The 16,508-nt window shown below is 39.8% G+C and overlaps 2 protein-coding genes across 4 annotated transcripts in view; one reads left to right on the forward strand and one right to left on the reverse strand.

The window, feature by feature from the left end:
- LOC133500936 (upstream stimulatory factor 2) overlaps positions 1–8,673 on the reverse strand; it is a 25,461-nt gene extending 16,788 nt beyond the window's left edge. Inside the window, exons 1-4 of one of the 2 annotated variants that reach the window (XM_061820229.1) lie at positions 7,582–8,673; positions 7,131–7,171; positions 5,937–6,034; positions 3,233–3,352 (exon numbers count right to left, since the gene is read on the reverse strand). In XM_061820229.1, coding sequence (XP_061676213.1) covers positions 3,233–3,352; positions 5,937–6,034; positions 7,131–7,171; positions 7,582–7,616 — 294 coding nt within the window. In that variant the 5' untranslated portion in view covers positions 7,617–8,673. The remainder of the gene's footprint in view (positions 1–3,232; positions 3,353–5,936; positions 6,035–7,130; positions 7,172–7,581) is intronic. The other variant, XM_061820228.1, reaches the window with a different exon arrangement.
- On the forward strand, positions 6,464–16,279 carry etfb (electron transfer flavoprotein subunit beta). 2 transcript variants are annotated; one of them, XM_061820231.1, is made up of 7 exons: positions 6,464–6,539; positions 10,426–10,584; positions 11,631–11,789; positions 11,872–11,934; positions 12,860–13,018; positions 13,300–13,522; positions 15,249–16,279. In XM_061820231.1, the coding sequence occupies exons 2-6, from the start codon at positions 10,480–10,482 to the stop codon at positions 13,468–13,470; spliced, it is 657 nt and encodes a 218-aa protein (XP_061676215.1). In that variant the 5' UTR covers positions 6,464–6,539; positions 10,426–10,479; the 3' UTR covers positions 13,471–13,522; positions 15,249–16,279. The 2 variants fall into 2 exon arrangements, with proteins under 2 accessions (XP_061676215.1, XP_061676214.1); XM_061820230.1 differs by lacking the exon at positions 6,464–6,539 and adding an exon at positions 9,248–9,390 and having other exon boundaries at positions 15,249–16,273.
- The last annotated feature ends 229 nt before the right edge of the window (positions 16,280–16,508 follow it).

Here is a 16,508-nt window from a genome sequence, read left to right on the forward strand (position 1 = left end):
CCTTGGCAGACAAACCTTTTAACCTCCGTACTGCTTTGCTAGCTTGACATGTCATTAACCCCTGCTGTGTGGCGGGTCAAAATGACCAAGTTGAAAAGTTAAAAGTACTTTTTTAATACAAAGTGTTTCGTAAACTATAAACCATAAATTAGGTCTGAAACTAACACTAATTTTAATAATCAATTAATCTGTCACTGCAATTGACTAGTGACCATTTTATGGTGTACCCTGCCTTACCCATAGTTAGCCGTGATAGGCGCCAGAATGCCCGTGACCCTAACTAATGAGGGTAAGCTGTACGGTAAATGGATGGATAAATGTATTTTTTTGGTTAATTTAATTTAAAAAAAAAAACATTTAATTCCATCACTTTAATTTTAAAAAGCGCATTTTTTCATACTGTGCAGAAAAAAAGCACAAGTTTGCAAATCACAGAAAGTCACTCTGCTTTCATGGAGGACAACATAATTCTGAGAATATTGACTGTGGGGAGGCTGAAATCAGAGGAATAAGACAATTTTAAGATTAACAAAGTCTCTCAACAATTGATCAATTATTAAAATAGTTGCTGATTAATTTGATAATCAAATACCTGTCAATTAATTGATCAATACTTCCAATTCTACAACACACAATGAAAATGGTTTGTTTCAGACAAGGCATTCACCCGCTATATCGTAATTCACCTTTCATAAGGTCGCTATTACATGAATTTTTGAAGCGATCATTTTTATGGATTTTTTTTTTCCAGTTCACTTACTTACTGTAGTGCCCTTGCATTTGGGAAGGGAGAGGTACATTTGCCAATGCACTTTAAAGCCATATAGTGAACACCGGCAGAATAGTAAAACTTCTAAACACAATGAGCACACTGGCACAGGATCTACTGTCGGCCACAGCTCACACCCAGATCATGATCGGGGACCCCTAAATTGTATACACTTTCACCAAGATACACTTAACCAAGATACATCCAATTGTAAGAATAGGAGAGTTTTTGTGTGTGCTGGCCAAAAAAGGCAATTCAATCTATCAAATAACAAAAAGCAATTCCCAGAAGGCCTTCTTAGAAACTTAATTAAATGTGCGGGGGTACCTATTGAAGCGGCCCGTGACGTGCGCCGCATTTAAGGTCGGTGGAATCCATTTTCTCATTAAGTTCTCCCTCATCTGAACTTGACTTCAGACTTCGAATTAAAGTGCCAATGTGGCTATACACTCATTGTCCATGTCATTAGGTACACCTCCACCATCTAATGATGATAGACACGGCACATTTTGCCGTGATAAAGATAACACTCAGTTTTACATGGTGTACATCACTTTAATTTATTAAATGCTTGTCAGTACAATTCCCCAGTAGCCCAATAACAAACATGTTATATTAATACCAATAAAAATGAGTACTATTGGCTTTGCATAGGTGAAATTCTCATTAGAGCAGGGGTGGGCTATGTTTATACAGTGGTACCTCTAATTACGAATGTCTCTAGTAACGAAAAATTCAGGTTACAAAAAAAAAACCAATACACATTCACTCAAGTTACAGAGGATAATCCAGGATACGAAAGGAAAAAATAGGAACTGGATTCACAGTCCCCAAATTCCACCAAACGTAAACTTCCTGTATCTTGGTTTGTGTGGCATGATGGAGCTTCTCTCCCAATACCTATCGCCGTAGCATATTACTGGCATGGCATTGGCAAGGAGGGACATCAATTTTTACCCATGATGCTTTTTGTTTCCCTTGAACACTTGACTGTCACCGAATCACGCTAGCGCACATTGAATTAAGTTGTGTGCATGCGTTCGTTCATATGTTTTCTCTCAGCTGTCAAACATTTGCCTCCTCCTCTGTCCCCCACGATTCCTCACCCTTCTCTTTGCATAAGACGCCCAACACCAAAGGTAAATGAACAGAATTATTATTAGTCTTTACATTATGTACTTTGAATGCTTATTTTCGGGGAGGGGTTGGGGGGTTTGGAACACATTAAGCTATTTACATGTAAAAAGCGCTGCTACTGACAAGAAATTCACATTAGGAAACGGCTTACGGAATGAATTAATTTTGTAAGTAGAGGTACCACTGTAATCTAATCCACCAAGGATTTGCAATATAGTCCTTTAATATTTGTTGCTGTTGTATTAATGTATCTTCTTTTTTCCCTAAACATTTTCCATAAAAAGCACTTATTCCTTTTTTTTTTATCTCATTAAATAACTCGTTGGTGGATTCATTATAATAATTCAGATATTAGTCAAAAACAAATTTAGAAATACTTTTAACTTTTCATTGCTGAAAATACTGCAATTTTAAATTCGTTTTAAATTATTTACAAATTCCAAACTATAAAAACTCAGGATGAAATATTGTATGATTAAAAAAAAATTACATTCGCTTTTTTTGTTTTTAAACTTTTATCTACTGCATTAGCCTGCGGAGGTGAACATAATGAAGTTTCTGGTCCATGTGCTGTCAGAGCACAGGTGAGTGACGCCCTCTAAAGGCCAAGGGAAACCACTACAATAACAATGAAGTCCAATAGAGTACAGGACTTTATAATGGTTGTCGATACCTGGCGCCAAGATACTTTCGAGTGGCAGAATACAGACTGACTTCCACAGATCTGAACTGGATAATTGTTTTACCTTTTTTTATTTCGCCTTAAAAAATATATATAAATTAATACAGCGGAACTAGTGGGTAAGGAAGATAAATCCAGTGGAAGACGTAAAGAGTTGTAAAGAGAAATTCAAAAAGTAGCCACTTCTAAAGAGACAGTCAGGGAACAAAACCTCCATCATCCGGTTTGTCAACGACATTTTCCTCCCAGATTTGTGTAAAATGTTTGATTGGGTTGTCTTGTGTAATTTAATAAAAACAGCGAATAGCTTGCAAATAAACAACAGCCAACCAGCCAGACCACCTCTCGCTTTGAATCAAATTATCTGTTAAACCAAGTAACTGATCTCATGTAATATCTTCTATTAGACTGACACTTTCTACATTCAAACGATGGGAGTAGAGAAAGCCAAAATACTTAATTTTTCCTCTTTTCCCAATTGCTCTACTAAATGACATGTAAGGGTTTGTTTATTACTGGAAAGCTCAGTCTTCTGCCTACCAGAAGTGCATGAGAGGTCATGGTGAAAACATCTTAAGTGTAGGTAAATAAAACAGAGAAATAAAAAATATTAATAATATACTAATAAACAGAAATACCAGTACCTGAGCAATAGCGTGAGGAGCACCACTGAATGCTGCTGAGGAGACAACACTCACTGCTCCGTTGCCGTCGTCCCGTCCCTCAAGGTTCTGGTCAGTGACCTGCACCACACGGTACGTGACCTGAAGAATGGGAAAAAAATGATAAAAAGTAAACAGATGTTATGTTTCTACAGTCTGCAAACCTGGCTGGTAGATTTGTTGATCATCTCCCACAAGGTCCAACACAATGTGCCTCAGAGTAGATTTTTTTCCCAATGAAAAAATGGCTTTGTTTGTTGCAAGGGAGACCCAATTTGTAGCCCTCCGTCATGTGACTGTCTCCCTCCCCTGACTGACATGTGACAGCGGCCTCGTCCCAATCCCTAACCCAGACTGGAATCACATGATATTGCTCACGCTTTCTCTGTCCCTCTCCCCAATGTTTATGTCAAAATGAAACCAAATGGATGACCATGTACCAACTGAGAATCCACACTATTCATCCAGTATGAACTCATCTATTAGGTGGTAGCCTGAAAAAAAAGTTTTGGGGGGAAAGGGGGTCTGAGTCACATTTGTTTCCTTATGCAGAAAAAGCAAATGACATGGAAATTCTTCAAATCAAGTTTCTCCCTCCCTTTCTTCTGAGATTTGATTTTTTTTTTTTTACTTGATCTCAAACAAACTTTGAAACGAAAAAAAAATTCTGCAATAACTTGCAACAACTTCAAGAGAAAAATACATATTTTGTTTTATAGATAACGTAAAAATGAACAATTCTCTTTGGTGAAAGAAATGTTCTATTGTTCAAAAAATGCATTTAAAGGTGTTACTTTATAAATTAATGTGTAGGTGTTGAACTTCCATTCATCCTTTTTCTTCACCACTTATCCTCACGAGGGTCACGGGGAGTCTTGGAGCCTATCCCAGCTGTCAACGGGCAGGAGGGGGGGTACAACCTGAACTGGTTGCCAGCCAATCGCAGGGCACATAGAAACAAACAGTCGCACTCACAATCACACCTATGGGCAACTTAGAGTGTCCAATTAATGTGGCATGTTTCTGGAATGTGGGAGGAAACCGGAGTGCCCGGAGAAATCCCACACAGCCACGGGGAGAACATGCAAACTCCACACAAGCGGGTCCAGGATGAACCCAGGACCTCAGAACTGTGAGGCCAACGCTTTTCCAATTGATACACCGTCCCGCCCACGGTGTTCAACAATTCAATACAATATCGCTCACATTTTCTTTCTAGTGTCAAGTTTTATCGATGAAGCAAGTCAACTTCTACAAAGTATTTGGTGTTTAGAAGCACATATTTTGTATCTAAAGTTAACATGGTTCTTTGTGGAGCTGAAGCGAATATTTTTGTAAACAATCATCAAGATCAAACTGATCATCCCATGATTTGTTGGATTAAAAAAGATCTTCTGCATTATTGAACAACAAAATTTGTAAGTGAGGTAGCGGTATTGCTGTTATCCACTCTGGGTCGCCATCCTCATGTTCCACACTATAATACCTGACTGTATCTGTGACTTTACGCGCACGAGTCAGTTTCTCATGACTGACTGACTGACTTTCAAAAGGCGAAGCCCAGCCTGGTGAGTCACATGGGAGACGGAGAATGAGAGAGTAGAGTTGGCTGTCGTGCGCTCAGGTTAGTGGCTGGCAGTAAACTGGGTAAAAGTAAACCAGTCTACCTGTTCAATCCAGTGATTAAAAAGTGCACCAGCAACCCCGTCTGTCCATGATCACTTATGGAGGGCCTTACAAAACACTCAAACTAGCACTGATGGACGATATTAAATTACTCTAGCTAACATCAATATCTTGTGTTGGTAATGGCTGACGCGCCGTTATGGTACAATAGTTAGGGTTGCTTTGCATTAGACGCATTCCACTCTTGAATCTTATTTTTGTGATATGATACCAAACTATGAACAGCCTGTGCCTTTTACAGAATCTTTCCTCCTGCCTTGCTGCCATTGCACTAACATATTTTTACACACAACTGTGAGCGAGTCTGCAGTAACATTAGTTCTTTCTTTCTTTCGGCTTGTCCCTTTCGGGGTCGCCACAGCGTGTCATCTCAGATGAACGCACATATATGTTTCGCACAATTTTTACGCCGGATGCCCTTCCCTACGCAACCCTTCTCAGGGAGTGGAGGCCCCAGTGGGATACGAACCCACAACCAAACCGGTGCTCTAACCACTGAGCTACGGGGCCTCCTCTGCAGTAACATTAGTTAGTGAGGAAAAATAATCACCCTGATGCTTCGAGACAGAGATTTTCCCTTCACTGATATCATGATTGATTTATTGGAGTTGCTTGATTTATGGTTTCACCCACTGTTGTTAGTTTTTTATTTTTAATAAATTTTCAAAATAAAAAAAATGCAGTCACTAAAGATTATTCCATGCAGAATTCCGATATTTTTTTTACTGTACATAAAAAAATGGGGAAACATGCATGGACAAACGTCATGTTATGTAAAACAACCTTGTTTTTTTTTTCAGAAAATAAAGTTAGATGTCCAATTACAAAATGGGTGGGGACGAATAAAACGACATGACAAAAAAATGTAACCTCAAAAAGTCTGTATCAAAGGGAAGAGCACAAAAAAATAAAATGGTTGTTAAGCAAGCACAAATCCTTCTTTTACATACCAATTGATTAAAAATATTAAGAGAAAACTATTTGAACAGTCTTGACTCACCTGTGCCCCCTCAGTGCGGAAATGGTATTGTAAGTTGTCCTCTCCAAATGCTGCGGCCTCCTGTATGGTGACAGCCGCCTGCTCTTCTCTGCTTCCGTCTGACGATGCCCCAAAAACAACATTTTAGCTAGTTTTTTTTTTTTAACAACTAGAGAAATACTACAAAAATAAAATAAACAACAGATACGCTGAGGCCGAAAATGCCCCTTGTCATCATATCTATAGTGTAGTTACAGTGAACTTAAGACACTTCCACCAAAAGAGTAAAAATAAAAACTAAACATGGATTGAAGGAGGACAAAACTGGTCATTTAGTTTGTATCTATCCAGGTAGGTAAATGGATAAAAGTACAAACAGTGCCCTATAAAGTGTTGGTGAACAAGCACTTCACTATTTTGGAAAAATAGTTGCTAGAGGGATAAGAAAAGTCACAAAATATTGCAATAAAGACACTACGGTAGCAACAGAGTTGCTTTGTCGCAACGCCCTAGTTGCACCGCCGGTTGCCATGGTAGCAAAAGCTGGACTCAGCTTTTGCATGGGGCAGAACAGCCCGAGCATAGAACTCAGTGATTTCAACCTGTGTGACAAGCGGATGTTAAGTAAGTATGCTCTTATTCTTTGTCCTCATCATATTTTGATAGAAGTCAGAGACCTGTTATCAAGACACTTTGGAACTGCTTAAAATTGTGAATGAATTGGATAAACTACCTGCTTTCTTTCGGGTTGTCCCATTAGGGTTCACCACAGCCTGTCATCTCAGATGAACGGTCATATTTGTTTAGCACAGTTTTTACGCCGGATGCGCTTCTAGATCTCCGCAATGTGCTGATAAATGTTTGGGGAATTCTGCAGCACCTTTCAGTCATTTACATACTATTCTTTATGGCAGGCACTCCGACTCATTTGAAACTTTAACACTCCCCAAAAGATAGGAAACACGTTGCCAGATCAGTTGAATAACTGGTCTCTGTTTGCTTAGTTAATTGCAGATGGAGACTTATTCTGATAATCACGAAAAGTGATACATGAAATTAACAAATGAAATGACGAGAAAAACTTGACAATGCAAAAGTCAGATGCAATGAATGACACTTATCTGGAAGTCCGATATAACCCCATGTCAAATGTACGTTTGTGCATGTGTTAAAAGTGGTACAAAAAAACTATTATGTTGAGAAACATACTCTTACCGTCTGATGTCGGCACCGCCTCTTCTTCTTGTTTAGTTTGGCTGCGGATAAAAAAAAAAACAAATGTCACGTTTGTTGGTTCAACCTACAAAATGTCATTTTCAGGTGAATTTATTACAAAGTAAGAATGCAACTTTAGCTGGTATCTTGGCGTCGGAGATAAATATATATTCGCAATATCGACTTGGCACCTGATTAGTTAGTTTAAAAAGCTAGCCGAAGCTAACTTTGCCATCCTGTTTTATGGTCATTAACTTACAATAAAGACCATGTTAGTGATATAAGTATTCGTCTATTTGCCTACAATGCCACAAAGTTCCCTCGTCGATAAAGTGTATTAAGCTATAACCTCCACTTTCTGAAGTCGGACCATCTTCTTTACTTGGGAAAGGATTATTAGCATGTTGTGCTTAGCTCGTGTCTGTTAGCCATTTTTGTGACACGCTTTTACCTGACGTTGTCCAAACTCTGTTCGAGCATATCCATCAGCGTCTGAGTTTGAGGGAAAAAAAAAAAAAAAAAAAAAGAGGGGCTCTTCGGATGGAGATGGAAGTGCTTGATCACGGGAACAAACACTCAGGTCATGTGAGAGGAGACAGCCCAGGACACGTGAGACGTAGCTCGGCTTCGGAGGCAAAATGGAGGCCGGTAGGGTGGCTGGCGCAGTTGGGTGACACAGAGTAACTTCAACGCCGCTTATTTCAATCGACCGGTTTATCCTGGTGGGAACTTGGACTGGCGCAGCAACTGAATTGCCTCAAAATGCCTTGTGTTGTCCAAACTGTAACGTTTAACAACAGTGTAAACCTTGACGATTACGTATCGAGTCCGAAACCTCCGAGTTGCGGTAATGCACCCTTGAACGCAACATAAAAGCTATCCTCAGTACTGTGTCTTCTGATTTGAGCGTCTATACTTTCCTAATATATTTGTTTATGTAAAATCAAGTCGACTGTCGTCGTTGCGTGTTTTTATGAGTGTACACCGGGTTATTCATCCATTCATTTTCCGAGCCGCTTATCCTCACAAGGGTCGCAGTGGTGCAGGCGCCCACCCCAGCTATCATCGGCCAGGAGGCGGTTTACAACCTGAACCGGATGCCAGCCAATCTTAAAGAGCATATAAACAGATAACACACTGCATGTTGTGGGCATGTGGAAGAAAATCCACACAGGCACGGGAAGAACATGCAAAATCCACACAGACGATGTCTTCAGAACTGTGAGCCAGATGGGCTAAACAGTGTGCCGTCGAAGAAAGTCATTAAATCTGTTTTATTCAAGCTAGTTTCTTTTTTTTTTTATCAAATGCAGGTACAGAAATCAATATTTCCTCTTGTGGCATGGTTTCACGTCATTTGTGTTTTAATTAAACTATTGTTACTACTATAAATACAAGTTGCACATACTTCGGCTGCCCCTGAAGTTTAAACAAGTCTTACATTGAAACAGCATATATTGTATCCATCATCCACCCATTAATATTCCGTCCCGCTTAGTTTTATTTATATTTTTAAAGCCGTGTGATACATAAAACAATATACGAAATAATAACCAGGTATGAGTAATGCTCAAATAATATCCATTTGTTATCTGACCCGCTTATCTCAGCTATCTTCGGGCAGAAGGCAGCGTACACGTTGAACTGGTAGGGTACATCTTAAATAATATCCATCCATCTATCCATCCATTTTCTTCGCCGCTTGTCCTCACAAGGGTCGCGGGAGTGCTGGAGCCTATCCCAGCTGTCAACAGGCATTAAATATTTATTAATAATCATAAAATGTTGCTTTGAACTTTGACACACATAGTCGGAACATTTGCGCGATTGGTTTTCTATACGGTAGATCTTTAGCGGCACCGCAGTAGGAGGTCACAGGTTTCATCGCTTACATATTAAACAAAGGTGTCAAAGTTGTGCAGACGATGAAATTAGACCTAATTCTGTTCATAACTAATAAATGTGTTTTGTTGATAGAGTAGGTTTCACGTTTTATGAAGTTTACAAAGGAGCCCTGTTAATTCAGCCAATTAGCGTCGAGTATGATGATCGTTGCCGCTTTTCATTGGTCAAAACGGTAGGCGGCCTCAGCTTCCTTTCCTGGTGTTACACTAAAATAACGCCGACTCCCTTTTGCGTGAAGGTTTACTTGCGGTGACTCGGTTACGTCCGCTGTCCACAACTTCATTCCACCGGTTCGCTTACTATGTCTGGTCGGGTCCTCGTCGGAGTCAAGCGGGTGATTGACTATGCAGTTAAGGTGATACAAAATATTAACTTGTATGGATATTGGAAATCATTTTAGGGGTAATGTTTGAGTGTTTGACATTCTGTGTTCTATTAGCTAGTGTCGGCATGCTAACTGGAACTGCAGCCCAAGTATGTATGTGTTGTAAAGTATATATTTATTGTGGCGACTCACTAATTACGATAGAATTCGGTGAATGTGCTATCTGAGATTGTATATCGTTTATTGTCATGGTTACTCAATGAGGTACTAGTGTGTTTTTATGTTGTGCAACATAAGGATTGGCTACCCCTTGTACTTTTTTTCCCCCGACTCCAATGAGGTGAAATAAGATAAACAATCTTAAACACCCAAGTTGACAGTCACTCCACTTTGTCGAATCATGGTCCTATACAATCAACATTAGCTAGTAAACTCCTATCCACTATTCATTTGAAAAATACGCTGCATTGTCACAAACATTATAGAACATTTTGGTCTTGTTTCAAAAGTAATTTTTTTGGGCTGTCCTTATATATCATTGACATAATGAGATAAACCTGCATAATTTACAGTAAATAACATTTAGATATTTTAAGTACAATTTAACTTGCCCAAGGCACACCTAATATTCTCCGACAGAGTTATGCAATATTTGGTGTTTATTATCTGACAAAGGCAGCACGGTGGATCAGCTGGAGAGCGTTGGCCTCACAGTTCTGAGGTCCGGGTTCGTTCCCGGCCCCGCCTGTGTGGACTTTGCATGTTTTCTCCGGGTGCTCCGGTTTCCTCCCACATCCCAAAAACATCCAACATTATTTGGACACTCTAAATTGCCCCAAGGTGTGATTGTGACTGCGGCCGTTTGTCTCCATGTGCCCTGCAATTGGCTGGCAACCAGTTCAGGGTGTACCCTGCCTCCTGCCCGTTGACAGCTGGGTTAGGCTCCAACACTCCCACGACTCTCATGAGGATAAGGGGCTAAGAAAATGGATGGATTGATGGATTATCTGCCAGTCTTCCTCTTGACTCTGTTCTCCCTGTCTTCCCTTTGCCGTCCACCCACAGATCCGGGTGAAGCCGGACAAGAGCGGCGTGGTGACCGATGGCGTGAAACACTCAATGAACCCTTTTTGCGAGATCGCTGTTGAGGAGGCGGTCAAGCTGAAGGAGAAGAAGCTCATTAAGGAAGTGGTGGCGGTGAGCTGCGGGCCACAACAGGCGCAGGTGGGCGTCTCTCATCCAACAAGCAACTACAAGCCAATACAGTCATTCACAGAGTACAAAAATACGCATGTGGTGAATGATAATAATGGTTACTTTTGCAAGCTTCAGCGAGTCTAATCACTGCCAATGTATAAAGGATAGATTGCAGCAATACCTCTGGATTGGCAGCAAAGAATAAGGATCAAGGCTCAAAATCAAACTCCTTTTTTGTCACCAAAATGTTACATCTGATAATTAACTGACACTGTGATTGGCAGGTGGCCAGTTCAGGGTGTACCTCACCTCTCACCCAACAATAGTTAAGTTGGGCTCTACCACACCCACGACCCGGGTGAGGATAAGCTGTACAGAGAGTGAGTTAATAAACAACTGTGAGCTAACAAGGATTTTATTTCTCATAGACATTAATATGACACATGACAACAATTTAGTTGCTTTACAGTACGGTTGTATGGATGATATAAGCATGAGCAAGTCTATCCTCAAAAAGCACAAAAGAAATAGAAGTAGAGAAATATTTAATTATTTAAACGAAATTAACTTTGACTCAGTTGTCATCACATTCCAGTCAAGAACAAAAAAAAAATTCTTAAATCGTTTCATCCATACTTTAGAAATCAAGTTTTTTTTGTTTTTGCCTTTTTCACAAAAATCTGATTTTCAGATTTTAATCTATTACCCTCCTGGCTTGTTTACGGGAAATGTCAGTGGTTCGTCAAAACGAGTTTTGCTTTTATTTTTTAATTTATTTCTTTGTGGGATTTGCTTTTTTTCCTCTCCTAATACCAAAAAAGCTTTGACACAGTTTCTTATCTTCACATTTTTATCCCCTGGACATTCATTAACTTGCATCAACCGCCACAGAATAATACAAACATCTTTTACAAGTAATATAAAAATAAAGGAATCATCATGGAAAGATATTACTTTCGTCAAAATGTAAACACGATCCTCAAAAAAACATTGATGGGGGGGGGGGGTCACAAATAAATTGATTTTGTCACCCATCCCTACCTTATTCCAAATCCGCGTCATCTTCTCCTCAGGAGACCATCCGCACCGCCCTGGCCATGGGAGCCGACCGCGGCATCCACGTCGAGGTATCTGGCAAGGACTACGACAACTTGGGACCGTTGCAGGTCTCTAAGATCATAGCTGCTTTGGCCAAGAAGGAGGAGGCTCAGCTTGTAATACTTGGAAAACAGGTAAAAAGAATAGTAATTAAAATCAGTTCCCACCTCATCGCACTCTTTGTTTTATACATCATCGTGTACTTGATTTTAAAAGGCCATCGATGATGACTGCAATCAGACGGGACAAATGACAGCAGCCCTCCTCGACTGGCCTCAGGTAAGTCATTAAATGTGTGAAATACTTTTTGTCCTGTGATTATCAACCGTCTGGTACTTCATGTGGTGTGCTCGAGTATTCCTGAAATAAATGTTTAAACAGGGTTACAGTGGTTTACATTTTATTTCATCCAGGACAGCACATTTGTTGAGTGCGTTACAGTTGTAGTTAACTTTTAAATGAGAAAAAACTGCATTTATTTTTTTGGGACCCATTTATTTACAAAATAGAATGTAGGAGTATTTTTTATTTAACTTTTAATGGCAGTATGCTTTTATTTAATTATTGAAGTTTTTTCCACACAAGGTTTAAGAAGTGTTAATGTTCAAACTGTACTCAATGTTTCAGTCACTTACGATATTTAATGTACTTTTTGGGAAAAAAAAATCACTTTTGGGTGAACAGTTTGACCAACTTGACAAACATGTATTAATTTTGGTCACTATGGTGGTACTTGGAGAGCTAAGTGTTTTTTGAGGTGACACTTGGTGTAAAATGTTTGCCAGCCACTGTTCTAATTCAAGCAACCTTATCAGCATGAGCTGGAAGAACCGCAGCGATCTTGCACGAACCAGCGCACAACAAACAGGTCAAAGGTTTCTGGACAGGTTTATGTGCAATTCAAGGATCGGCCAGATGAAGGCGCACTCGGATAGCTCCACTTAATACACTAAGCACAGAGTAGGAAAGAGGTCCTCACTTTGTATCATTTTGAATATATTGTCAGTCATATTTGATTGCCATAGTACTATTAGTCTTGTTTTTTAAATTGTCCCAATTGGAAAAACTAATTAATGAATTGGTTAACCTGTAACATGAACTAAAATCTGTTTCATGACATCGTTGATGGGCATATTTTTCCCATTAACAACCATCCTTATAATTGATATTCAGTATTTTAAACAGCTTTAACCTTGTGTTGTAGGGGACCTTTGCGTCAGAGGTGACGCTAGAAGGCGACAAGGTGAAAGTGGTGCGTGAGATCGATGGCGGCCTGGAAACCATCAAGATCAACACACCTGCCGTGGTCACCGCAGACCTCCGACTTAACACACCGCGCTACGCCACGCTGCCTAATATCATGGTAGGCACGCGCAGAAATGCACGTTCTAATGTTTAATGACTGCAAATGTCATGTCAAATGTTAAAACCTAATGCCTTTTCCACAAAAGTGGCAAGCATATTCTTAGCTCGCATGAGAAGCTAGTTTAGCAATCTAAATATTTCCAAAAGTTTGACAAAGTTTCAGATCAAAGTTCCTTGTTTGTAAATGTTGGTCAATGCTATGTCCTATCAAGACAATGGAAAGTAGAAACATACCAGAACAACAAAAATGGATTAGAGTAAATCCTTCCTTTCCTTCAGAAAGCCAAGAAGAAAAAAATTGCCAACATGAAGCCAGCCGAGCTGGGCGTGGAGCTGACGTCCCGGCTGGAGGTGCTGCAAGTGGACGAGCCTCCGCAGAGGCAGGCTGGCATCAAAGTGGAGACTGTGGACGATTTGGTGGGCAAACTCAAGGAGACGGGCAGCATATAACGTAGCCGGGAGGGTCTTTAAAAGCGTGTGGAGCTCAGAACACAGGAGCCAGGTACGTACAGTAGCAGTTGATCACAGGATTTCTAGGAGGAATGAATATCGAGACATGTACAGTGTTGCCTTAAAGCCCAAGTGTCATCCCTATAAACATTCTAAAATAGATATTGTAATGAAAAATACATCTAACATTATTCACTTCAATGTCTATACGAAAAAATAATCATCCATGCGCAAAGTTGCAGAAGTGTCATTCTACCATATCCAAGTGGTCGCCATATTGGCTGCATCATCTGTTCGTGATGTCACCCGGACATTCGCCAATGAAAACACGCGGTGCACCCTAACTATGGGAGACAAACGCGCCACTTCTGACACGGAAGCTCTTTTCGAAAAGGAGAACAGCACACAACTGAGTGAAATTACCGGGGCAATATTACACTATTGTTTCGAGCCCTCGGGGCAATATTACACTATTGTTTCGAGCCACATTCAGATGATATGCGATCACTTCCAAACCGCATCCTTGTCCGATCCACTTCCGCGGCGATGAGCCATCGCAGCTCATCTTAGCCGGCCGGTGTGGCTTATGACGGAGCTGAGCAGTGCGGAGCCGTCCAACGCGCACATCGACATATTTCGTCCGTGGATCTTTTGTTACGTTATGAGAAACCAATTACGTGGTCCGCCCCAAACTATTATTTTTTTTTTAGTAGCTGTATACACACCTGCCTGTCATTTGGAACCCATGAACTCTCGTCCTCTGCACCCGTGCAATCCATTTTTCACAGCGAACCGGGTCTCTTTCAAACTTATGAAGGGTAATTCCATTCTCCCGAGTGTTCAAGCGATGTCCAGCAATGCAATGAGCCGGCATTTTGGCTAACACGAAGGAACAACGAGCTACCTTCCCGGAGGTAAAACTAATGGAAACAAACGAGTCCACTTGGGGACGCCGCTGTCCTTTACGTCACTTCCTGCTTCTTCCCACAAAACAAATCCCTCGAAAGGATTTTCATGGCTGGAGTTACAAAAAGCTGTAAATGTCAAAATCATGCTTTGTGGTGAAAAAATGCATGGGGCCATATTGGCTGACGTTTTTTTTCATTAATAACATACTAAAAATCACCCATTTCATGACAGGAGCCCTTTAAGATACATGTTTTCGTCATTTGTTTGGTGACCATCCTCAAATCACTTGTATCATAAATCATTAATCTTTCCACTGACCCCAAAAACACACATTTTTTTGTTACAAGTATTTTAATTAGAATTGTACTCTAAAGTATTGTACTTGTTTTCTATCACTCATTCAAGTACAAACTTAAGGGGTATAATTACTACTAGTTGTAAAAAAATGGTAGTTGCTTTAGCCCATCTGTGGCATTTATCATTGTGGGTTAGTTTTAAGCAGACGGACTCTTGTTAGACAAAGCAGTGTAGTTTAGTAAACAATGTGAGTTTGTATTTAAGTAAACTATGTTTTCAGTAGTCTGCTTTAGTATTAAGTGGTTAATATTTTGAGTTTTATTCTTTTTTTACCTTTGAATTGATATGACTTTTAAAATGTTTCTAAAAGTGACTAAATGACTGCCTCTACAGTCAAAGGTCTGGGACTGTTGATCAGATAATTTCCATTTGCTATGGGGAAATTGAGCTCAATTATGTTCCACGCTAAAGGGTCCATCTCTCTCTAGTATAATAGGAATTGCCTCTTAATCTTTTTTTTAATTGTTATTGTTCTTCTAATAATTGTCATCCCTCTTCTTTCTCCCACACAGGACAAGTACTGAGAAACACCATCCTCCTGCACTGCTGCTGCAGAACCATATAACCTCCATATCTTGTTTTTTTTTTAGATTTCACATCTGTATTATAAACCAGAAATTCACCTTAAGGCTCAGTACAGAAGCGTTATGTTTTTATCTGGTGAATAAAAATAAGGTACTAAACCTTTGCCTTTCCCACGCTTGCACAGTAAATGATTGTAAATATAGTATACAGAGACGAGCATGTCACATATGTAAGCATTTTGTGCCGGATTCCGGGACGGTCTCTCTCAGTACCATCAGACTTTGAAAATTTTACCACAAGCGCCTCAATTGTACATGATCATGACAATAAAGAAACATTTGTTTTCCATTCTCAAATACAACTGTGGTTGGTATTTTCTGATCATTGCAAAGTGAGAACCCACGTCGGATTTTGCATTTGTCTCGATGCAAAACATAGTACGCACATGGACATTAAACCATATTTTATTGAATCAAAATAAGGCATTGTTATCTGGATTATGTGTTTTAACATGATTAAATTTAAAAATGGCAGCACATTTCGCTCCAGAATTCCTTGACAGTCTTGAGATTTCATTGCCTCCTGCACGGATTGCAGAGACCTTGTGCTAGATTTAGCAAAGCAACTCCAAAACAGAACTTCCAGCAATCTTTGTGACACCAGAGACCACATTTTGCTCCAGAACCTCACGACAGATTTGAAAAGTACTTGTGGCATGCACTGATTTGTGACACCCTGTGCCAAATGCTGAAAAGCAGCCCCAGTGCATAACAATCTTGGCTCTGTGAGTGTCAAATTTGCTGCAAGTTTGGCTGTATCGTATGCAGAAGGAGATAAAAACTGAAACTGTACTGTGCAAGATACAATGAAATTTAAAATGTCCAGTAGGTCTACCACCTATTTTTATATGCCCTGATCCAAAACCTTATTAATCGCCGGTTGAAGGAGCTGATACATGCAATCTGGAAAAGGCATTAAAAAACTGACTATTTTCATGAGTGACCCGTATGTTCAATGGAAGTCTTAATAGCTGAAAATGGCATCCAAAAAGTTACAAGTATATTTTGTTTTCATCTTGGAGAGATCTGATCAAAATCTGATTTTTAATGAGCATGTTGAGGTGTCTTTTATCTGGAAATTACTTTTTTTTTTTTGTGAGTGCCATGAGAAAAACGTTTTCTTTTTCACATTCAAAATGTAAAGTGACTTGTGTTGAATGTGTATATATTAGCTGAATATTGGGCAAA

Source organism: Syngnathoides biaculeatus, chromosome 5 (genome assembly GCF_019802595.1).
Source record: "Syngnathoides biaculeatus isolate LvHL_M chromosome 5, ASM1980259v1, whole genome shotgun sequence".
Classification (NCBI taxonomy): Eukaryota; Metazoa; Chordata; class Actinopteri; order Syngnathiformes; family Syngnathidae; genus Syngnathoides; species Syngnathoides biaculeatus.